This window comes from Leptinotarsa decemlineata, unplaced genomic scaffold, assembly GCF_025532065.1.
Source record: "Leptinotarsa decemlineata unplaced genomic scaffold, Ldec_3_MD MMD2_P_RNA_scaffold_2, whole genome shotgun sequence".
NCBI classification, from domain to species: Eukaryota; Metazoa; Arthropoda; class Insecta; order Coleoptera; family Chrysomelidae; genus Leptinotarsa; species Leptinotarsa decemlineata.
The window spans coordinates 12093707-12119790 of record NW_027412529.1 but is presented as its reverse complement, the minus strand read 5'-3'; the positions used below and the strand labels follow the sequence as shown (position 1 = coordinate 12119790).

At 35.8% G+C, this 26084-nt stretch overlaps 1 protein-coding gene and 1 long non-coding RNA gene across 2 annotated transcripts in view; one reads left to right on the top strand and one right to left on the bottom strand.

Annotated features, from left to right (window-relative positions):
• Positions 1-25855, bottom strand: part of LOC111515419 (membrane-bound alkaline phosphatase-like) — a 37439-nt gene extending 11584 nt beyond the window's left edge. The window contains exons 1-4 of the mRNA XM_074183592.1: positions 25567-25855; positions 19475-19615; positions 19134-19267; positions 9963-10197 (exon numbers count right to left, since the gene is read on the bottom strand). Of these exons, the coding sequence (XP_074039693.1) occupies positions 9963-10197; positions 19134-19267; positions 19475-19615; positions 25567-25645 (589 nt within the window). The 5' untranslated portion in view covers positions 25646-25855. The remainder of the gene's footprint in view (positions 1-9962; positions 10198-19133; positions 19268-19474; positions 19616-25566) is intronic.
• LOC141485922 (uncharacterized) lies at positions 16831-18359 on the top strand. The gene is made up of 2 exons (XR_012467537.1): positions 16831-16946; positions 18173-18359. It is a non-coding gene; the product is annotated as an uncharacterized lncRNA (long non-coding RNA).
• Positions 25856-26084: the final 229 nt, after the last annotated feature.

Here is a 26084-nt window from a genome sequence, read left to right as displayed (position 1 = left end):
TCGGAAACAAGTTACGGCTAGAAAGAGACTACTTGTCTATGGTAAAATTTCATAATAGCTTTTTTTAAGCACAAAGCACAAGCAATACAAAAAAGTTCTTAAGGCGCATTGCCAGTGCGAAAGTAGTGATTCAAGTTGGATTTGAATCGCCGAAGATTAAATTTTTTGGGAAAACGTTCTCAGAAAGTTTATTCCACGTAAACGCATTTATCCGAATGAAAAAGTTGTCTAACAGTGAAGTTTGAGGTCTACTGAGTTGAACTTCGAAGCGATGAGCTACCACAGTTCGTCGCGTATTTATTAATGATCATAATAATAATAATAATAATAATAATAATAATAATAATGAATGCTTCCACTGAAAAGTTACTCAACGTAACTCAATATATGGCAGAATTCAACATCTGCACTCTCCATCCATCCAGCAACAGCTAACTCATATCAATCTGATATGTACCGCTCTTGGTGGAATCACATGTGTCAAGTCCCTTGAACACCTCCGGTAAGAGTATTTATAAAAGAAAGACAAATCTCCAATTATTCTTCGATGTTGCAAGTGATGTTCGTGTCTCCAGTCAGGCGGATGACTCTTTAATTAATGTAATCCAGCAGCTTCAGGGGCAGAAATCCATACATGTGAAGTTGCTGAGGTTCGTACAATTTTCTGATTCGGAACAGTGTTCCAAGCTTTTTTTTGAGAAGCAGCAATTGCAATTCCAGCGACATGATCGTGCCAAAACATATTGGTACCAATTTTAACCCCCAACAAACTCATCGAAGCAGGAAGCTCAATTGATGTCATGAAATTTTAAGGTTCGAAAACATTTACGTTTCTGAAGAAAACCGATGCCTGAGTTTTTATGGCATTGAATTGAACCTGTTTACTTTCACCTCTATTCGAAATCGCCTCTAGATCCTCATTGACACTACAACCTTCTGCTGCCGTTGAAGATGTGCATCCGCAGTCGATATCCTGGAATCCAAATGAAAAGTCGAGACAATTGTGCTGGAAAGCCATACCCAGAAATGATCCGACAAGCTATAGTATCGAAGTTTGACCATCAAACCATTTTGCCACACGTGGTCAAAGGCCTTAGAAATATCAAGCGCAGCAGCTCTTGACTCTTCATGTTTTCCGATTGCGTTTTTTCCAAATATGGGTGACATACGATAGACGCTTGTTGATTTTTGTTTACGAAAGCCATGTTAAGGATCGGTCAAGATGTTAAAGCCATCCAAATATTGAAGGATAATGTGGTTTACGGCTTTCTTCACGATTTTTGATAGTCATTAATACCGTTTACCTATTGTATGATTTCCACTATAAAGGGTTTTACAAAAAATGCGATTCATATTTCGCTATACAATATCTTTCTCAATTGTAAAATATTGAGTAACTTCTAAATTACAACTATTTTATACTCTTCAGAATTATTATTTCACGCTTGAGAAAGGTATTGTATAGCGAAACACGTGTCGCAGTTTTTGTAAAACCCTTTATAGTGAAAATCACCGCCGAGAGGAGGCGATGGGGAACGTCCCCCGCGATGTTAGCGGGTTGATGCTCACCCATAAACATAGACTTTATTAAAACGACTAGGTAATGTGCCTCTTGCCGAGAAGGTTTATACACACCATTACATGGTTTTGATATTCAGGTCGTTCAAATGATAACATAGCTGTCGATGTTTTCTGGTTAGCTCAAGATCAAGGTCAAGTATCGGCCAGTTCTATTTAACCATTTTTGATATCACTGAAAGGAAAGCGACTGGAAAGCGATAATTATTTTTTCCTTTGATGGGAATAGGCTTAATGCTAGCAATCTTCCAATAAGAATGAAAATCCCCTTCCTCGTAAAACATTGTAAAGTCATTAGCGCACTTTTCAAGTACGATGACGGGCACTTCATTAGGACCTTGTTGATATTACGCTGTTTCAAAATTTGCCTGACTTGATTTTGTCGTATAGTGTTGAAATAGTGCCTAGTACTTTTCCTAGAAAATCGACTGTGAAGTGGGACGCAAATTGTTTGGCTGGTAGATTAGCTGTCTCCATGGCTCTTGGTACAATTGTGGATTTTGTGGGCACTGAATTCTCAAAAATATCATTGCATTGAAATAAAAACATTGTTGTGAAAGTTGTGACTGTATATATTTCAATATCATTTTTCTTCATCTGTTCAGTATAATTTCCATACGCCAGTGCAAGTGACAGATTAAGGCAGAAACGTCAGTCATTTTTGAAAATTTGGTGCCTACTATTTTGGAATTCCAATATAGCTAATACCACAAAAATGATTCCATTAATTTTCTTAGTATATCTCTCTTGCCGATACGATCGTCGAATCTGCTTGGAGTTTTGTAAGAGATTGAAGATATCACTCTCTATATCCAATGAGCTCTAAGAATTCTTCTTTTCGCAAGTCACCAATATTTGTGTTTTTTTATCAGTATTAATTTTTTAAGATTTCTTCTAGCATTATAATTAATATTTATCTTCTTTAACTGTCCAATAATCTATCATTGTCACGAAAATGTGAGATATGAAGTTTTTGTGAGAAGTGCAAGATACACTATCTCTCTAATGTTTTCACATAATGCAAGCGTGAATGAAGGTTTGTAATGGAAACACTCTCATATTAATTTTTCACAGTTCCTGCATATCTGAAATATTTCATGGTGATTATGAAAATGGTGTTAATGAGAAGGAAGCACAGCTGAATGAAAACGTCAAACTCAGTTTCTAATCTACTAATGTAACTATAAAATCTTGTTAATTCACAAATAAACATTGGTTGGAATTATAATTATATATTCAGAACATACCAAAATTTGAATGTGAATGTTGATCGTAAAAATACCTGTATTCACATAGAATAGTTTAAAATATCAAAATTCCGAATCAAGATTCCACCAGTCGCTATCTGAATAGTAAGTGCTATTTGTTTTTAAAATTCAGCTCAATTTTCGGTCAAAGTTTATTTAATTTCTGTGTTTCACATATTAGAAGTTGTTGAGAAGTTGTTTTCAATTACATATGCTACGTTTTCATTTGATTGATCTTGGTTTTGTTATCCCAATAATATTTTTCTATTCTGACTTCCTGCTAAATTGTACATGTATATATATATATGTACCATTGGGAGCACCAGCTTCGTATTTTGTGCAAACACTTTGAGCCACATAGAAAGAGGCATGATTATCCTAGCTGAGATGAGTTAGACAACTTCTTTCATGATTAGCATTAAATTTTTCAGGCTTCACTAATGTGAATTATTATTCATCGATTCAATACAGGGCTGGCCTTAGGAAGGGGTGGACGGGTATACAGGGCTTTTCATGATGAGCGTTAATTAGCCGTTTCTGGCAAACTATTCAACGGATCAACCCGAAAATTCCAGAATATGCATAAGTAAATATGACCTACACGCCTAAAATATTTCAGACGAAGCTTCGTTGTCGCTTCTACTATAAAGTAGCGGCTTCTTTGATTTTTCAAATGGAACACCCCGTATATAATATATTATGATTCATTATCTTTTTGTCAATAAATTTATATACTATTTTCCTATACCTATCTATTACTGTTTAGAAGATATAAATTAATTTCGATACTTTTTTTACCAAACATGAACTTATATGAATGCTGATAATCTTGAACTCTCTTGCACTAAAACGATCAAATTTGAAATGGCGTGGAGTGATACTATGAGAATCTTTACTCCGAGTCATATTTTCATTTGCCTTATACAGGTTCTACAAAAAATGCAGATACTTTGATCTCATGAAAAAATGAGTGGAACTCAATTTTTTCAAATGGTACACCGTGTATATTTCAACATTTTTGAGCTCTACATCCAATTTTAGATCAACTTTGTTCTGATAATACTATTTCTATTTTGAACCGTTTTCGGGATAAACTGTTTCAAACGGAAATTGACATGGTTTCCTTGTTCATCACTCATTTTTGTAAAACAGATTTCGTTTGATGTTTCTCAATTAGTCACAGATAATACCATCGAATGAAACTTCTCTTCAAATAATAGTTTTATTAACGCTGAAACACGAACTGAAAATAATAAACCCATAAATTAATGAGTTAATTTAATCGTCAGTGTATTTCAGAATATGTTCAAACACATCTCCACCTCTACTCAAACAAACATGTGATCCCTTCAAAAGATTGTCATGTGTAGCGCTTCTGATCAAGTCTGGAGTCAAACTATTGAAAGCAGTTGTAACTCTCGATTTCATATTTTCCATTGTTGTTATTGGAGTAGAGTAAACCATATTTTTAATGAAACCCCACACGAAATAATCTAATGGATTGCCATCTGGTGTTCTAGGAGGCCAACGAAAAGGTGCATTATTACCAATCCATCAGTCTTCGAAGATTTCGGTTAAAGCTTCGCTGACTGAATGAGAATTATGGGGTGGAGCACCATTCATTTGGTACCATACACGTTCTCTTCCTGGTCTATTATTTAAAATCATTTGAATTCCATTTCTCAGTAAATCTTCATATTTTGATGCATTCAAATTATCATCATAAAACTCGATATAAAAAATTGACTCATTCTTCATGGCACAAAATACATTGAATTTCCATCTTTCTTGAAAATTCCTTTGGCGGACAACATGGGGATTTTCTGGCGCCCAATAATGACTGTTGTGTCTATTGAAAACTCCATTTTTTGTGAACTTGGCCTCATCTGTCCATATGATATTGTCAAGGAAATGTTCATCCACTTGAGTCTTGACAAGTAACCATTCAAAGAATTCCACTCTACGAGGTAAATCAGTCTCTTTCGAATGTTGAACATAGTAGAACTTATAGGGATGCCATTTATGCTTATTAAGAATTCGACAAATTGTCACGTAGGGTATACCTATCTCCATTTCAGCCTCGTGCAGAGAAGCATTTGGAAATGCATGAAAGTATCCCAAAACTGTTATACCATTGTCATCATCATCCACTTTAGTCTTCTTTTTGGACGGAAGGTTCCATTCAACCTACAGTTTTTTAGTAGTCGATTTATCACATTATTATTCGGCTTCGGAAGTTGTTGATATCTTTCATGAAATACTCGGCATGTTCTACTTGCAATTCTATTGCACTCATCATAAATTATTAATAAATTCAAAAAATCTTCATTACTGTAACCTAATCTTGACATTATTCTACTATAATTGGTAGCTATCACAATCAGTCAAAACCACCAACGAAAGTCTGACGTTAAATAATTGGTTTATCTATTTTTCCAAAGCACACAATTAAAAAATATTAATGTGTACTGTTGTACGTTAGAGACCAATACCTCAATGTATACAAATTGTAACTTTTTCTAAGGTAGGTACATACCAATTACGAATTGACTGATCTGAGACAGTTAAAAAACTGGATCAAAAAGAAATATTACTAAGTATAAAAAAACCACGTCAGTTTCCGTTTGAAACAGTTTATCTCGAAAACGGTTCAAAATGGAAATAGTATTATCTGAACAAAGTTTATCTAAAATTAGATGTAGAGCTCGAAAATGTTGAAATATACAGGGTGTTTCATTTGAAAAAAATGAGTTCCACTCATTTTTTCGTGAGATCAAAGTATCTACATTTTTTGAAGACCCTGTATGAGGCAAATGAAAATATGACTCGTAGTGAATATCCTCATAGTATCACTTCACTCCATTTGAAATTTGATGGTTTCAGTGCGAGAGAGTTCAAGATTATCAGCATTTATAAAAGTTCTTGTTTGGTAAAAAAATATCGAAATTAATTTATATCTTCTAAACAGTAATAGATTGGTATAGGAAAATAGTATATGAATTTGTTGACAAAGTGATAATGAATCATAACATGATATTATATACGGGGTGTTCCATTTGAAAAATCAAAGAAGCCGCTACTTTATAGTAGAAGCGACAACGCCGCATCGTCTGAAATATTTTAGGCGTGTAGGTCATATTTATTTTATTAATGCATACTGTGAAATTTTCAGGTTGATCCGTTGAATAGTTTGTCAGAAACGGCTAATTAACGCTCATCATGAAAAGCCCTATATATATATATATATATATATATATATATATATATATATATATATATATATATATATATATATATATATATATATACACGAATCTTTACTTGTGCACTATCTTTCGTGGCATTGCAAAAATATGCTAAATGAAAATCAACATGGATTTGCTGCAGTTTACACTGATTTCAGTAAGGCCTTTGATACAGTCAACCACAGTTTGTTGATTAGTAAACTTCAAGTAACAGTTTTTCCAACTTGGTTAACATATTGATTAAACAGTTATTAATCTGATATGAAACAGCTGATAAAAATTCAAAACCACATTTCCAGTGATATTCAGGTCACATCAGGCGTCCCGCAGGGATCCCATCTGGGTCCACTTCTCTTTAATATTTTTATTAATGATACAGCTCTAAACTTTCGCCACTGTAAATATCTTCTCTTCGCTGATGACCTCAAAATTTACATGCCAATCAAAACCAACCTTAACTGTAAATGTCTTCAATCTGATCTGAACGAATTGATCAACTGGTCACAAAATAATGGAATGTCTCTGAATGTTGATAAGTGCTATTGTATTTCATTTTCTAGGTCCAAAAATCCTATTCGATTTGATTATCAAATTGAAAACACTCTTTAACGGGTTTTTGAAATTTGCGATTTAGGAGTCATATTTGATCATCAATTAAATTTTGCACAGGATATTGACTCCGCAGTCAGCAAATCTTTTCAATTATTGGGTTTCATTTCTAGAAATGCTAAAAAACTATCAGTATTTGCTTTTAGAACGTTATATCTAATATTGGTTCATTCGGTCATTCAATACGCCTCACAAATGTGGTCACCATTTTATCAAACTCACATCGATCGAAGAGAAAGAGTACATAAAATTTTTTTGAGGTGTATAGCTTTTAAAATAGATCTACAATATGGTGATTACGATTACATGCACGTTATGCAAAATCTGAATATTACTAGCTAGGAAGATAGTAGAACAAGATACTAACAGGGGAGTTTGATTGTCCTTCATTGCTCCACTCGATTTATTTTAAAGTTCCAAACAGACCTACTCGTAACTCTGAATTATTCCTAATTCTCTACCATCGCACAAATTATGGTTATCAAAGTGCTTTGTCATATTTGGTGAAATCCGTTTATAAATAAATAAATAAATAAATAAATAAAAATATATATATATATATGGAATATGATGGTGGAATATGATGTGTTGTTTTTTTGGGTGTTCATCCGTTGTGTACTATTCGATTGTCGACGTTTCGCCATCATCTCAGATGGCATTATCAAGACGTGTTACTGCTTCGCTTCGAGAGGTGTAACTCTGGAATATATATATATATATATATATATATATATATATATATATATATATATATATATATATATATATATATACACGTTTTCAGAAGCAATAAAATTATTGTTATTATTATTTTTAATGTTATTAATACTTTAAAATGTTTACTTAGGTATGGAAAGTCTGATATTAAATATGCTATTACGAGTAGCATAAGGAGAAGAAATAAATTCAAACTCCTTTTTATGTTTATACACCAAACACACAGTTTCAAGAATTATTAGTGCAACGAGAGTTAAACTCTCAGATCGGAAAGAATAATAATGAAACCAGAGTCCATGATCTGAAACCTGAAAACGCTGTTCTGACCTGCCAACGTCTTATCGGTTGTGCTCGCTGGAACATGAATGCACTGGTTGCCTCAACTATCCTTGAGTGATGAGCTTGAGTAAGTAAAAACCATGACATATTTCCTCATGAAAACTCATCTACGGTTCAACAGTAGACTCTATCAACGAATATCAAACGTAAACGAGACTTTTCAAAACGATTCGTTGCAAGCCAAACTTTGACATCGACCGCTGAACAAAATTCGCCCTCCGTCTTTCACTACAGCATTCACTGTGAGGCAACCAGATGAAACAAGATCCCAAAGCTGAAAAGTTCGTAGGATAACATGATATGATTTTTTTGATAAAATTCGATTCTATCATTTTATATAGTTGCCTTCTATGGCGATACAACGATTATAGCGATCATTCAATTTTCCGATACCATTTTACTAGTATGATTTAGCTTCAGCCTCAATATAGCGTCAAGCGCGTCCCCAGGTGGCGTCCCCAGGGGAACTGCTAAGGGAGTGGAGACCCTGTCCGGGAAACCAATGAGCCCTTGCGGATGGGGTCGCCGGACTCCTGGTCAGTGGCAGGAATGAGTAGGGTGAGCGGGACTAAAACCCCCCAAAAGCTTTTGCAAAACATGCCACCGTGGACTGGCCTACCCAAGCTAAGGTATAAGGAATTGTGCCGACAGCTGAATGGCCGCGGTCATGAACGATCCCATTGGGGAGCTGGGCGAAACCTCATTGTAATCAGCCTACCTCTGGCAATGCGGAGCTCTACCAGAGGTGATCAACTCTTTCCTTGCTACTCAACAAAAACAAAACCAATCTCGAGGCTGGACCGAAGTGCTCATCTCAATCTTAGGCGGTGGCTGGGGATGAACAGAAATGTCCACCCCAATATATCGCTAGGAATGAGGCTGGCAGATCACCTTCAACAGCAAAGGCACTTTCTGCGGCGGGCGCCAAGGGCTCCGCCTTGAATAAAAGCAAGGAACCGGTTGCCCCTGCAGGAAAGCTCCCTCACTTGTGCACTTCCACGGAGGGAACTCCAAGAAGGTTGAAGAAGCCGCGCAACGACAGTAATATCGATGCACCTTCCGAAACCTTCGCGAAGGCCACCGTGGGACACCTCAAGGTTGCCAAAGAGAGTGGGTATTCGGCGAGTCTTGGCCTACACCTGCCAATATAAAGGAGATATCTCCTAGTGACCTGTTCACCCTCCTGAAACGGACAGGATGGACGATGACCAAGGAGAACAACTTCTCGTGAGGATGTACAATGGGTCACATGTGGCCTAAGTGCTGTTAGTCTACAATCATCCTCCCTTATCTACAGATTCAGATGCAACCGTCAGTTTAGCCGATTACCTCTTCATCGATGCATATCATTTCTACTGGGCATTCTCTTGAGGTTTGAGAATAGGAGAAAGTCGGTGGAGGGAGATCTGAAGAATACGGTGGACGCGGAAGCGATTCAAAGCCCAATTCATACAACTTTGCCATCGTTTCAAATAATTTGTGACATGGTGCATTGTTTTTATAAAACACCTCCTAATTTCTCTTCAAAAGAGATCTTTTTTCGCGATTTCTTCTTTTGAACGCTCCAGTAACGATATGTAATAGTCGTTGTAGATGGTTTTCTCCTTTTTTGAGTAGTTGATGGATATTATACCATGCGCAATCTAATTAACTGTTACCATAATATGACCAGCCGACTGTTGCGACTTTTCACGCTTTGGAGTTAACAACGTGTAGTCCACACAGATGAGGATCATTTTGATTCTGGTGTGAAATGATGTAGCCATGTTTATGTTATGGTGGAATACCTTCAAACGCTGCTCAGAATCATCAATTCGCTGTTGTTTTTGGTCGCTTGTGAGCTCGCGTGGTACGCACTTTGAAGAGAGCTTTCGCATACCCAAATATTCATGCACAACATGTCCAACACGTTACTTCGATGTCTTTAGAGCCTCAGCTATCTCACTTTGCGGTCATTCAAATTTTTTTTGTGGACTTTTTTTATGCTGTTACCTCATTTAAACTCAGCAAACTACTTTTCAAAGATTGATTTTTCTGGTGCAAAGTCCGAGTGATGTTTATCAAGTCAAGCTTTGACTTTAACCAAAAAATCAATGATTTATTGACAAGAATTTCTTACTGATTTTATGCAAATTAACATACTGAAATTATTAAATTTCGGAAGAAATCAAACTGAATTATGAAAGATATTTGATAAACATGCTAAATAGTTAGGAGTAATACTAACCTGCTGGAGAAGCATGCGTTACCCTCATAGTGGTAACTAAGCCTGTTTTCTTTCCCTTCAACTGAAACAATCTCGCTATGGAATCCACATGGTTTTCCACGTCATTCATGGCAGTACAGTTATTTGGCCTTACAGCTGCAGATACTCCTATTGTTCCAAGATTAGCCTTAACTCCTCCCAGGTAAGCTGTAGCTGAACAAGCCGAATCTGGAGTTTGGTGATCCACGCAATAGGTCTGATAAATATGTTTATATCAATTTCTTCTACTTAAAAAAAGGAAAAATGGATCGATCTACATCTATGTTTGATGAAGTACAGAAATAAAATATCCGAAACAAGTAAACTGTCAGAATTTTACACAGAAAAGTTAACAAGTAGAAGAAGTATTTCGCTTGTAGGTCGGTCGTTGAAAATGGTGGATTTTATTTTCTAGACTCTTTTACACAGGGTGTAACATAAGTACGTTGAAATATTCAAGTGACGTATTCCTGAGACAATTTTAAGAAAAAAGGTTAAATGAACTTGTGTCCGAAAATGCTTCGTTTCGGAGAAACGGGGTGTTGAAATTGAATTTTTAGTTCGCGTTTTGAAAATAACTCTTGCAAAAAATAAGTTATTTGCACGAAATTCGGTACCCTGGGTTTTTTGAAGAGGGAAATCATAATTTCGTATTAATTTTCATGTAACATCTAGAGGGCGCTGCGTACGTTGTCCTTATTTATTTCAAATTGCCCTAACTTTCTTGACAGTAAACTTTTGGTACTTTTCATGAAAAAAACCTAATTTACACACCTTTTCCAAGTAAAAAAGGTACACCTCCTCAACAACGCTGGAGGTGATCGTTTTCGAGATATTTACAGTTTTCTATATCGATGGATATTACGTAGCTCCTAGAGCGCTAAGTGAAGTTGCTGAGAACATTACAAAAACTAGGTATGTGGTGGATCTCGTCGAAATAAACAACTTTTTTCTATAAAATGTTGAACGAAGAATGATTCGTTTTCGAAACAACCAAAACATGGTTGGTTTTTGTCATACGTTTTTTTTTTCAATTTTAGTTATTTTCATCAAACATTTCATAGGAAAAAGTTGTTCATTTTGATTAGATCCACCACATACCTGGTTTTTGTAATGTTCTCAGCAACTTCACTTAGCGTCCTAGGAGCTAAGTAATAGGCATCGATATAGAACATTGTAAATATCTCCTTCAGCGTTGTTGAGGAGGTGTACCTTTTTTACTTCGAGAAGGTGTGGAAATCAGGTTTTTCCATGAAAAGTACCAAAAGTTTACAGTTAGGGCAATTTGAAATAAATAATGAAAGGGTACGCAGCGCCCTCTAGATGTTACATGAAAATTAATACGAAATTATGAATTCCCACGTCAAAAAAACCCGGGTACCGAATTTCGTGCTGATTTTTTGCAAGAGTTATTTTCAAAAAGCGAAAAAAAATTCATCACCCCGTATCTCCGAAACGAAGCATTTTCGGACACAACTTCATAAAGACTTTTTTTTTAATTGTCTCAGGAATACATCACTTGAATATTTCAATGTACTTATGTTACACTCTGTAGATACCCCTAGAGATGAAAATCAAGTAATTTTGCGAATACTACAAAATCTTTCTATTTTTGATACCTTCAAAAGTTTGTATTTCATCAATTGTCAAATTAAAATTGAGTCACCGAAATAGGGTCACGTATAATTTTTATGTCACTGATCACGACTTCTACCTAGATCATTTTGCGAAAAATATGCCCATTGCCTGAAAATCAGGACAATGATTTATCTTCATGTGTTTCATTCACAACGTTTTACTCCGCCTTGCACAGTCTTACAGAGTATAAAAACATCGGAAGTATCAATTCTCATTTTTCATAATGATCTCCTACCACGAGTAACGGCTACATTAATCAAGTTATGAAAAATATTGAATCCATTACAAAAAATATCTTTCCAATAATGTTTTGCTCCCCATTATATGGGTCTTTGTGCGATGGACCCTGCTGACCTCCCTGTAAATTTAAATCAGCAGCGAGAACTTTTCAACTCTCCAACTCCTGATCAAATAACTGAACCTAAAAAAAAGGTTTAGGGGTACAGCCAGGAAACGACTGGGTCGTCTCCTCAAGAGCGGGGTACCTTAAGAAACCGCATTGCACCAAATTCTTGAGCGGCGTAGAATCTGTCTCAAGTGGAGAAACAAACCCCCGATGAGCAGGTTAGCAAACTTTGCTCTCAAGTGATGATTCACCAAAACCAGAGGCGGAAAAGCACTGCACGGTTGAATCTAAGTCATCGTCAGGTGTAGCTGACGTGCGAAAACCCTCATATGGGAAGGTTGTCGCGGGTATCAAGGTGGGAATCTTGCACATTGACTATTCGACTACCTTAATAATGATGAAACAGCCGAGCATATACTTTGTGCCTGCCCCGCTGGGGACCGAATCAGGTTTTTAGAGTACTCTTACCATATGACCTGAAAGACCACTCACCATACAAACTAATCGGCTTCGTTGAGAGACTGGGTTTATGTGGTCGAGTGTGAATAGGTGTGAGCCACAATAAACCTTTGCGGGTTGCGGTGGACGGTCAAATAAACCCACCCACTTTGGACCTAACCTAATCTAACCTAACCCCATTATCGAAAATGTCGAATAATTTGAATGATTTGTGGAAAAATTTCAAACATCAGACTAGGTGCTTTGCATATTGATTCCTTTTTCCTTATGAAATTTATGGATTTGCAATCAGCAATAAAAAAGTAACTGAGAAAAAAAATCAATTTTCGAAAGAGGGTAAACCAATTTCACGAGAAACTTTCTGGGTTTGTTAGCTGTCGTTCGCAGGTTTTATGCTTGACGTTTCGTTCACAACTGCTGTAGACATTATCAAAGGCGATTGAAGTGTCTGGTTCCCATCAAAGTGAATACTACAAAATTGGTTAGGATATCTGAATTCATTCCATTGATATTGAGTGGCTTCATTCCTATTAGTTAAATTAAATTACCTGATATGACAGCACTTGCACTCAATTATTCTCGTTTAAGTTCTTTAAATTCAATCAACAGAAACTATACAGAAACTAAACTATACATTCTATAAAGAATATGCGTTGATGACAACCAGAGCACTTGTATCGTTACGTCATTGTCTCTGTTGATGTCTACCGCAGTCATCGACTAAACGTCTGGCATGAAAACCTGCATTCCATGGCCGAGAATCCTGAAAAACAGCTTCAACACAAAAACATATTCTGTCATTTTTCCAGATTTTCTTTATACATAAAATATTGTTATTATTGTTTTGAATTTCTGGACTATAGGTGAATTTATCAAAAAGCTGGTCTTCAATTCAAGATCACCAACTCTAGAAAACCACTGGAACTCGTCACTTAATTTTAATTTATTTTCAGTAATTGAATACAAGATTCACAAGGGTAGTCAATAAAGTGGCGATTTTGCGTTATTGGAGCGGATTCACGAACGATCTTTGAGGTAGCAATGAAATAAATATAGTTTAAATAAACTAAAAAACACGCCTTTGAAGAACATCGAACTGAAATGTTGAAAATAATTTTTTTACATGAGCTTGAAACAATACGAACGAAAAATACTATTGTGAAAAAAGCGACGGGCGCCTGATATACAAAAATATGGCACAAAGCGCCCACTCTTTTTTCACAATAATACTTGTATTTTTCGTTCGTTATTGTTTTAGGCTTATTTAAAAAATATTTTAAACTTTTTAGTTCGATGTTCTTTGAAAGCGTGTTTTTTAGTTTTCTTAAACTATATTTGTTTTTCACATTTCAGTCCGATTTATTGTCAAAAATCATTTCTAGTCACTAGTATCATAAATCTTTAACATACGGCGCACGAATGTAAAATGTAAAATTCCTCTCAAACAATATAATAAAGTTTGAGGTCTGAAATTCTATAGTAATACTGAGATGCAGTAAGCCTCCAACAGAGGGCGGACAGTTGTAAAATTTGTTTCGAAGTAAAGAGAAAATTTGCAGTAATCATTTCAAAAAACAATTCAGTCTTGATGTTTTGATTTGAAGTTTCAATCAAAATATTAATGAACTGAAAACATTTTTTCAGTTAATCATTTTATTTATCAAATCAATCTTTTGATTTTATATTTATAAATATTACTGGAGTTTTTTCCCAACACCAAATCGTTATTTTTAATTGGTCCGTAAGGTATGTGGATGATATTTTCGCGATATTCGATACCAAAAAATCGAATATTGACGACTTTGTTTCCATTTTAAATAATAGATGTCCATCAATAAAATTCACATATGAGCCAGAAAATAAGGGACAACTACCATTTCTTGACGTTTTGGTAATGAGGAGCCAATATGGAGGGTTAGAATACGATATATTTAGAAAAGAAACAAGCACGTACAGGTATATTCCTGACAGTTCACATCACTGTGGACAGCATAAACGTGCTGGGTTGAATTTTTTAGTGCATCGTCTTTTGACTTTCCCTCTAACACATGATAGGTTCAAAAAAGAAAGACGTACAATACAGGAAATAGCAGCCACTAACGGTTTCTCGAGGGGTATTGTAGATGACATAATAAGGAAAAAGAAATTAAGGTTAGAGATAAACGAAATCTCGACTTTCAGAAAGAACAAAAACTAAGATAAGTACATCTCAGTTCCATACCACCAAAATACGAGGAACTTTGGAAAGAAGGTGGTTTTTAAAACATGTCACACACTACTGAGCCTTTTGGAAAATCCAAAAGACAAAGTCGAGAATTCGGAAATGTCTGGAAATTACGAAATTGAATGTAAGGACTTCGATGCAAAATATTATGGACAGACAAAAAAATCTATTAAAGTAAGATATAAGGAACACATAGCACACTTAAAATATGGAAGACCTGAAAAATCAGCAGTCGACCATCATATTTTGCAACAAAACCATTCCATAGACTTCAGTTCATTAAGATTAGTTAGACAAGTTAACAACAACAGGCAACTAGATGCCTATGAGAGTGTAGAAATAAGTAAACACAATAATATTATGAATAACTATGACGGACCTATACCAAAAAACATACTATATAGCTTGTTAAAATAAAATAAAATAATGTTGTTGGGTTTACTGATTACTACATAAGGACACATTGCAAAAATAAATTTGGATAGGGAATATTGTGAAATTAATTTTTATATAGCTGAAAATTGTTTTATATAAACATATATTGTAAAATAATAGATATGGCAAAATTGTAAAATTAATTTAGGTTGGTATGCCTGGATGGTTTACCTTTATGAGTTACCTTTATAGCATAAATAGGATGAACTCGCACTAGTCCTTAGTTTTAATCTTCCTCTTTGAAGATGATCACTTGGTGATCGAAACACGTGTCGAGGTGTTAAAAATAACGATTTGGTGTTGGGAAAAAACTCCAGTACTATTCATTACTACACCAAAGGTTCCAAACAGTGCATCATATGTTGATATATAGGTATGTCAAGCACCTTAATTCTAATTTTTCGATTTTTTGAAATATTTGAGTAACTGAATTTTTTAGGTGTACAATTTACGATAAAGTTTTCAATGTTGAAATTCATATTCTGGTTTGCTTCCAAATAATCGAATTAGATTTTAAAATGTATCTTCCGTTTCGTTCAAAACTTTTTTCTGTACTGAATCACGGCAATTGTAAATATTTAAATATTTCATCGGTAGTAGAAAATTTCGCTAATACTTATAATTCTCAAAATGTGTTTTTCATTTTGATTTTTTTTTTGAACAGCCTATCAAGGAGGTTACGTATAGTGTCATCTGCCCGCGAATCGCTCAAGCAATAATTGATAGTTACGTACAGCGCCCTCTGCCTGCAAACAGATCGAACAATAATTGATAGTTACGAAAAGCGCCATCTGCCCGTGAATATATCAAGAAATATCAATGAGGTTACGTACAGCGCCATCTGCCCGCGAATAGATCAAGCAGTAAAAGTACTATCAAGATCTGAAAAATTTCTACTTATTTCGCGACTTCTCAGACCGCATTGTAGAAAGTACGTTGATTTGAGCCCGATTTTTTTCCGACTTTCACAGAGAGTTCATCATTCAATTTTTACCTGAAAGAAATATGAAATGAGTCTCGAATATATGTACTGAGAATTCCTTCAGAAAACCACCTCCGGGCTTCTTACAGACTGTTTTTCATCAGTACAAAAGAGATCATACATTAAATTACTGATAGAGCTAATTCTGTGGATATCTGATACATATGCATTCAAATGTTTTGTGATACGTTAGTTGATACATCAAGAAGAGTATCAAGACCACGCCACTGAAGGTGACTGCCGCAGTTGCAGTTGAAACGTTTGGAGATTGTAACCAAAGAAGACCACGGCAAAACCCGGATACCAACCAAAACATTGACGCCAGCTGTGAAAGGTTATATTCATATATATTTTTGTTATTGCAATAGATAGATTTTCATTCGAAACACTGTTTCATAATGCTGAATAGTATCAACCCAATATTCTTCATAAAATCAAAAGTCTGGGGCACAAGAATTAATATCATTATTTGAAATTCGCGCCAAAACACTCGCCGTCATGTCTTCCACACATAGCGTCACATCTATGTTTGTAATCTGTGTAATTGATGACTTGTTTTTTTTTTGTGGAAATGCATTATCACTTTAATGAAATGAATGAAAAACAATTCTGTCTAATTTACACTAGTTATTTTATTTTACGACCGGTTTCGGGTTTTACCCCATTATCAAGTAGAAACTAAATATAAAGTAGTTTTTGTATTCATTTCATTTAAATGGATTTGTTATATTCATTTCATTAAAGATATCTATGTTTGTTTGTTTCCAGTCACTAATCATGAGATACTATCACTCCAGTTCAACTATTTTATGAGCTGATAACAAATTCTGAAATTCCTCAGTGTGATAAAATATCTAAGAAGACTACAAATGAGCTATTTATGTAAGTTCCACACATGATAAAAATACGACTTGAGTAAAAATTATTCCAGTGAGTTCTTATTCATTTATGTTTCACACATGATAAAACTAAAACTTAAAAAAATTTTTCGCAGAAATTTTGAATTTCATCGTGTTCAAATTTTCCAGATTATTCATTTGATCATTCATTTGTTATGAGTTTTGATTTTGATTAATGAATTATCAGTGTGCATGCATGATTATCTTGATTTCAAACCGTCTCTGAAGACTGTATCGAGGACAGATACATGAAATTTCATCATTACAGGAAAGATCAGACCCAAACAGCGATGTGCTTGGGACTTTGCTGAGCCAGCACTAAGTTTTTTGCCTTTTCTTTTGCTGTTCCAGACACTTTGCTATTTGGTTCGGATATTTCCTGCACTGATGAGAGGTAATACCTCAAAATTGGTTTGCAGGTAATATACTCTCATTTCAGCAGCATGGTGCTGCTGCTGAGGGATTTCAGCTTGGTCTTGCTGCTGGTCCTCTGTCATGTTCTTGGGACTTTGGTGTCCACTTAGTTTTTGCTTTTAGTTTCGCTCTTTGGGTCCTGCACTGATGAAAGATAATGCCTCAAAACCTGCTGCTGGTCCTCTATCACGTGCTTGGAACTTTGTTGTCCCAGCACTCAAGAGTTTTGCTTTTTTTTGATGTTACAGATACTTCACTGTTTGGGTCGGATCCTTCCTGTACTGATGAACGATAATACCTCAAAACCAGTTTGTAGGTGATCTACTCGAATGATATCAGCATGGTCCTGCTGCTGGTCTTCTGTATTGCGCGTGGGACTTTGCTGTCCCAGCACTTAGTTTTTCAGCTGTTTGGGTCGGATATTCTCTGCACTGATGAGAGGTAATACCTCAAAACCGATTTGTAGATGGTCTACTCGAATGGTATCATCATGGTTCTGCTGCTGATCCTCTTGCTGACCCAGCACTTAGTTTTTTGCTTTTTTGCTGTTTCAGACACTTTGCTGTTTGAGTCGGATCTTTCCTGCATTGATACCCCAATACCGGTTTATAGGTGATCTATTCGAATGATATCAGCATGGTCGTACTGCTGATCCTCTTGTTGGCCAAGCACTCAGTTTTTTATGGATTTTGACGAAATTCCCCAATATCGTTGATCGTTCCGTTAGATTTTTCCTCAAAACTTATGTTTCGTACTTCATTCATAGTTATTATATATTGTTGTTCAATCTTCCAGGAAGTACTTTTCGTTTGACAATACATCTCCAACTGAAATTTGATTCATGGAAGAGCAATGGCAACTTCAAGCCCAATGTTCTTGGGGTCTCTAGAAAATCACTATACTTTTCAATTGCGATTATTTCATTGAATCGCAATAATACAATCAACCAAAGCCACTGACTAAGTTTGGATTGGAAGTTTCACATTTTTCCAGGATGCTTTCACAGGTAAGCAAAAAACCACAATCACGATGAAATTGAATGATAGATAAACTGTTTACTATATTATGTATGTTTAATCAAATCAAAATAGATTATCCAATTTATCTAGTTTTAGTTTATGTGCCAATTATTTCTCCTCGCCAAGTTGAAACCAATGATATGGCAATGATATCACCGATTACATCATGTTTGAAGTATGAAATCGATGGTTTTCAATTATATTGTCTGCATGCAACCCGTCAAAGGTTATTCATGAAAAATGTGCACATGTTAAATAAAGTAATAATTATTATTACGTGATTGCAATACTAACTTTGAAATCTCATTGTAGTCAAGTAATGACAGGAATCACGTTTCGTCAATTAAGACACGTTTGAATTTTTGCGGATCTTAAAACAGAAATGGTCCTATGACGTTTGAAATGTCATGCATCATTCTCCGTAATTATTGATACGTGCTGAACTAATCTTCAAGAAATTTAATTCAGTTCGTGAATTTGCATGAGGCGATTCAAAAATCAAAATAATATGCTTGTAGAAGACACAAATATTGTTATAAACATTCTTTGACTATACAGAAAACGTATCGAATATGAACCCTTGTACTATAATAATTTGTTTTTCAAACTTTTGTCGATGAATCTGTATATTATATATGAAATCAGGAGATCACAATGATTTTCCAGAGAGTCTGGTATCCGACCTCGGCCAACTAGCCCGTATTTTGTTCTGTTTCATTGAATATTCAAAATCTTACCTTAGATAGTCCTGTGTATGGGAATTTTTCAAAGGAAAGCTGTTTTTCTTCTCCTCCTATATAAACTCTTGTAGCAGCTATAGTTGGGATTGACATTCCGTCACCAAGGAATAATATAACATTCTTAGCTGTATCTGTAAAGATCATTTAGATTTTTTCAGTTTCCTGAATCACATTTTCATTATCAGAATTGAAAACATTGTGGTAATCGTGCATTCTGAATTGAAATATGATCTTGACAACAATACTTGGCTTGGTTACAAATTGGAAATACCCATTTCCTTAATTTTTCCTGTATGAGTTGAATTTCAAAATCATGAACTCGCAAAATGTATACTCACTTTCATTGTTCTTTCTGAAAAGTTTGTCTCTCACAAACATTGCTGCGTTATTGTTCCAAAATTCTTTCAGAGTTTCTTCTTGCATTTCTTCCTGAGTCTTATTTCTAACCAGTTTGTTGTTATAGGCCAATATTTCTGCATCTACAATAAAAGGTCGTCTTTTGAGAGACATGAGTTTTCATATACAATTTTAGTAGATATCCACTCTATAGTTGAAGTGAGTTTGAAGCCTGACAGAAAAAATTTGTGAATGAATTTTACAGAACTGTACAGAAAAAATCATGCACCATATGCGTATATTAGTTTTCGTTTTCCTTCCATATTGGAAAAAAAAGCAGTTATGAATTCTCATTTTTATACTGGTTCCCCTCCAGGAATGTACCCCTGGTAGTAGGAGTATGGATACTCAAGATGCTCTATAGTAGAGCAACAAGTATTAATGTACAAGACATCGCAGTGAAAGGACTGGTCATGAGGAAATCTCCACAGGGAGGGGTCTTATCACCCCTTCTCTGGAACATAGTTCTGGTTACCCTGATTATTCACCTTAACAAAAATGGATTCTACACAATTGCATACACAGATGACAAGTTATCTTGCAGACCGGCAAATTTGTAAACACACTGTGCGATAGAGCGCAGGATGGGCTCAAATCAATAGAAACATGGTGTAAGGAACACTCACTGTCGATCAATCCCAAGAAGACTGAGATGGTCCTTTTCACTAGGAAAACAAGTTTAACGGGCTTAAAACCTTCCGAAATCTTCAAAAGCAAACTAAACTTCTCTGAAGAGATAAAATACCTCGGTACTATCCTCGACAGGAAGCTAACATGAAGTAGATCAAAAAGAGCATACGTGGCTTATGACCAATATCGGAGGACAGTGGGACGCGCATTGGGTCTTTCACCCCGTGTTCACCTGGATCTATACTGCAATAATGAGACCTATGTTAACGTATGGAGCCATTGTATGGGGACCGTAAGTTCTACAAGCAACGGCCATCCCAAAATCATATCAAATACAGCAACTGGCTGGTGTAAACATCACCAATCGCGGCAATGGGAAGCGCTCACTGCGCAACCTCTGCTGCAGGCAAGAAGCGATGCAATTGAACCCAGGTTTGTGTTTAATGAACCCTACAAAATACAAATTGAGCAGAACATAGAGTCAGATGATACAAATGCAATTCGGATTTATATAGACGGCTCAAAAACCAAAGAAGGCTCATGGTGTGGAGTGTACTGCAGATCACTAAGCCTAAGAATTAATTGGAGAATGGGAAGAAATACCAGCGTGGTCCAAACATAACTGGCTGGTATCTCAATGGCCACAAAAGAAATAACCAAGAAAGGAATTTCAGGCAAAACATAACAATCTGCACTGACAGCAGACAAGCCCTATTAGCCTTGAACAGACAACGTATAACCTCTGGGCTAGTACTAGAGTGTCACCAAGATTCAGCCAAAGCCTCGGTACATAATAACATTATCCTGAGGTGGGTTAAAAGGCACGACAGAAAGAAAGGTAATCGCATTGCCGACTCTTTAGCGAAGGAAGCGGCTGGACTAAGAATTTTAGGACCCAGTGGCACCTATGGCCTGATAACTTAATGGGATGAAACCAAAGGATGCAATCTTGCCAGGATCACCTTGGGCGACCCTGGGAAGCTGGGGCCGAAGAAATATCTGGCGATGACTAGAAAAAATAAACGACTAACCGTAGGTTCTCTGACTGGCCACTGTCAACTAAGGAAACACCTCCATAATATGGGGCTAGTGGACTCACCTCTATGCAGGATGTGTGAACAGGAAGATAAGACTGTCAGGCATGTCCTTTGCGAGTGCCCGAAGTAATCGTCAATAAGGGAGTGTGTGTTCGGCGAGTCTTCGCCTACATCTGCCTATATAAAGGAGATGTCTCCCAGTGACCTGTCCACCTTCCTGGAAAGGACAGGATGAACGATGACCTAGGAGGACAACTCCTCGGAAGGATGTATAATGTGGCCTGAACTAAACATGTGGCCTATGTGCTGTGGGCTTACACTCACCCTCCCTACTCTACAGATACTGGTTCCCTGTGGGTTTTTCATCATGAACGATTTGAAATCTATGTATTGCTGTGAAGAAGTATACAAACATTCCAATGCTGATAGCAATCAGCTCAAAAATTCCTTTCATAAAAAGGTTGATATTTCCAACCACCGTGTTTTTTGATTCTCATGCAATAATAGGAGAGTGAACAAGGGACTATTCGAAATCTTATAATTTCTTCAGAGTTGTGATACCACACTATACATTTTTCAAACTGTTGGGATCATTGAAAGTCTAGTGGCATGTTTCCTTACATTTGCTAAAGTGATCAAGCACAAAAACCCATGCGAAAAGTCGTTTAATAAAAAGGTTGGAATTTCGTGTAATAACAAAAAAGTGGGCAAGGGACTATTCGAAATCTTAATTTTTGCTTTGTAGTTGTGATACCACACATTATTACTCTTTTTACACTATTGAAAGCATTCAAATGTCTCGTGTCATGTTGCACTACACTTGTTGAAGTGATCAAGCACAAAAACCTATTCTAAAATTCGCTTCATAAAAAGGTTGGGATATCCAACCAATCGATAAGAAGTGTTCTTTTGATTTTCATGCAATAATAGAAGAGTGAGCAAGGGACTATCCAAAATCTTATTTTTTTCTTCATAGTGGTGATATCACGCTCTACTCTTTTTAGAAAGCATTTTTGAAAGCATTCAAAAGTCTAGTGGCATGTTGTTGAAGTATTCAAGCACAAAAACCTATTCGAAAAGTCGTTTCATAAAAAGATTGAAATTCTTAACCAACCTTCACTCTAAAACACGCGCGAAGAAGCCATTGTATGGTGAAACACGTGTTGAGTTTTTGTAAAACTGGGCAATGGAAACCACACGAAAAAATGTGGTTTCCATGTCGGTTAGTCCATGCCGTGCAATTTTTTCGAAAATGTTTGACATAAAGGGTGTCGCAGCGAAGTTTGTTCCAAAATTGCTGAATTTATACCAAAAAACCGTCCCATGAGCATCGCTCAGGAATTGTTGGATGACGTCAATAGCGACCCAGACTTACTTATAATCATTGGTATATCGTCCTAATGAAAGAGCCCAGGACAGCCAAAACCAAAAACAGTACGGCAAATTCAATCAAATGTCAAGGTGTACACTTCTTCCTTCGATTATCGTGGCGTAGGTCATACTGCTTCGAGGCTTGAAAAAAAACGCTGACACAAATGTATTATATCTGAGTGAGACTACTTTGGAGAAGATAGAATAGAAATTGATGAATGACTAAATATTTTTTGAGAAAAATGAGAATTTTTTCATTCAGAAACTGCAACAGAATTTACGAACTGCACAGAAAAGGAAAGTGAATCGTGGATACAGTTGTGGATAGGAATTTTTGGTCGACAATAAGTATTGTCGGTAAATAAAAATTCTGGATGTTACCTAAATATAAGTAACCTATGTAAAAAGCATTTGAAAAATACAAATATTTTTTCCTCGTGGAATTTCTTGAAGAGTATGTCAGTTACAGACCTAATGATTAAAAAAATATGTTTAAAATATGTTTTTCCGTTAACCCAAACGACAACCCTCAAAAGTTAAAACTTGTGCGAGCTAAGGATTAACGAGGTCTTACCGTTTAACGTATGATTTCTCACACAGGTTGGACGATAGCGAGTGAAAATCGACCATTTAGCCTGCGGCTTGAACCATCGACAGACACATAGGCCGATTGAGTAAGTGAACAAAGCGCCCACGTCGAACCGCCTGGCTACCGATCGACCGACCGAAAAAATATCTAAAAAATGCATTCGAAAGATATCTTAAAAATGAATTTCACTAGTTCGGACTTCCATTGTATGCTATATAAAATGATTTGAAATCCCTGAAACAAGTAAAAAGAATAATTAAAAAAGAATAGCTGAAAATAACAATTATATTAAGCAAAAAAATAAACCTGAAATGAAATGATAGTGAAATAACCTACAAGTAAAAGTGGTGAAAGTGGCGATCCCATTGGCAGTCCCTCATCTTGTGTAAAGAATTCGTCCTTCAGATGGACTGCGATTCCAAGAATTGCATTTACCGGATACCCTGTGAGTGCGGAAAATCCTATATTGGTGAAACTAAGAGGCCATTGAATGTTCGCATTGCCGAGCACAAGAAGCACACACAGCGAGGAGAAACCAGCAAATCAGGAATAGCAGACCATGTTTGGACCCATCAACACAACATCGAGTGGTCCCAAGCTGAGATCTTGCACAGAGAGGAACATTGGTTCAGGAGAAAATTTAAGGAAGCCGCATACATGTTATCCAACAATGTATTCAGCCAGGCCAGCGTAGATATACGAAACATATGGAAACCCATCATCAAACGAAAAATGACCAACTCCCGCCAAAACGGTCATCTCTCACGGAATCAGTGAAGCGGAAAATGGAAAGCAGAGAAAGTGAAAGTATTTCAACGACCTATAAAATAGTCATCTCTCGGAGGAATCAGTCCAGTCATCACCCGAAGACGATTGTAGATACCAACAATCGAAACGTCGTGAACTAACGTGTCTTGGAATCTCTATACTTTTTTATTATTTCCTTTTTTTTTCATTCCTTTAATTTTTTATTATTTTTTTATTTATTCAATTATTATATTTTTACTTGTAGGTTATTTCACTATCATTTCATTTCAGGTTTATTTTTTTTGCTTAATATAATTGTTATTTTCAGCTATTCTTTTTTAATTATTCGTTTTACTTGTTTCAGGGATTTCAAATCATTTTATATAGTAGACAATGGAAGTCTGAACTAGTGAAATTCATCACGAAACATTGTCAATCACCTTCAAACAAATATGTTAAAAATGTTTCGAAGATGTATTTCAAATAAATCTCGTAGATATCATTATTCGTAATAGAAGATATATTTGGTCATGAATGTATATTTCCAAAAATGGGGGACATTCTTGAGATATATGTTGGGTCTTGAAATATACATTTTTGAAATATCTTGGAAGCATCATCGTGCTATATGAATGTTTCCCATTTTTATGTTTTTTTTTTGTAGGGTAGAGCGTTTCTTTTAGAAAAATCCCAGTTGTAATAAGTTTTCAAATTTATGGGATTTTTGGTAAATCACCCCTTCAATTCGCGAACTATCTACAACTGAAGGCACAAATATTTTCTACTTCAGGACTATGAAAATCATATATTGTTAATAAGTATCAAAAGATTCCTTTTTTAATTAAGCATGGTCTTGCTGTCTATTGATGAGGAAACGTAAATTCAGAGACAACATTCCTATATGGTGGCCTTTTGAAAAGACAACCATGGTCAGAGTTTATTATCGCATGAGAATCAAAAAACACTGAGCAGTTGGTTAGAAATTCCAACCTTTTCATGAAACGACTTTTCGAATAGGTTTTTGTGCTTGATTACTTCAACGAATATAGGGCAACATCCCACTAGACTTTTGAATGCTTCCGAGACTCTGAAAATAGTGAAGTGTAATATCACAACTATGAAGCAAAAAATTAGATTTCAAATAGTCCCTTGCTCACTCTTCTATTATTTCATGAGAATCAAAAAACACTGATCAGTTGGTTAGAAATTCCAACCTTTTTGTGAAACGACTTTCCGAATGGGTTTTTGTGCTTGATCATTTCAGCAAGTGTAAGTCAACATACCACTAGACTTCTGAATACTTTCAACAGTTCGAAAAGAGTATAGTTGGGGTACCATAGCTTTAAACCAAAAAATACTATTTCAAATAGTCTTTCGCTCACTCTTCTTCAATACACTTTTTTGAAATTGGCTCTTATATAAGTGAACTTTCACACTGACAATTTCAAATAGACTTGTAGAGTTCAGATATTGAATTACACCATCTTCTGATGACCTCAACTTGGTTTTGAAAACGCGCATTGAAAATAGTGTTACAGTTCTGATTTACAGAAGAAGTGTTCCTATTACATTTGTCAAAAACACTTCAAAATTTAACTATTGAATTATTTTACAGAAAGCACAGTCAAAGCGATAGTCAAAATTTGAAAAATCATCATACCTTCGTCATCAGACAGTAAAGCTGGATGGGACAGCATCACTCCCACACACACACCAAAAATCAAGAGGTAGATTAACATTATAAAAATTAAACAGCGACGAATGTATTTAATTCCGAATCAACATCGAAACCGGTGCTGCCTGAAGTTAAATCATTTATATCGACGCAAATATATTACTCCCACCAATTTTTGCGGTCAATGCAATTTTTTCTCAGACCTCCAGAACAATTTTTTACATTTCAGTGTGTCAAGTGGATATCAATACACAAACTGAATCGACTATGGTTGAACCACTCTTGTTTCACCTTCACTCTCACGTTTTTCGGGTTTTGTTTAACCGCGAAGTGGGGTCATGAAATCACAGTCACCGAGTGGAACCCAACTTAACAGTTATCAATAATACCTGGAGAATTTTGGACAAGAACTGAGTAGTTATCCAACAAATGTACGAATTCTCTGCTCATTATTCTATTTCTGACCTATTCAAACTAAGGATTTGAAAATTTTATCATTTCAG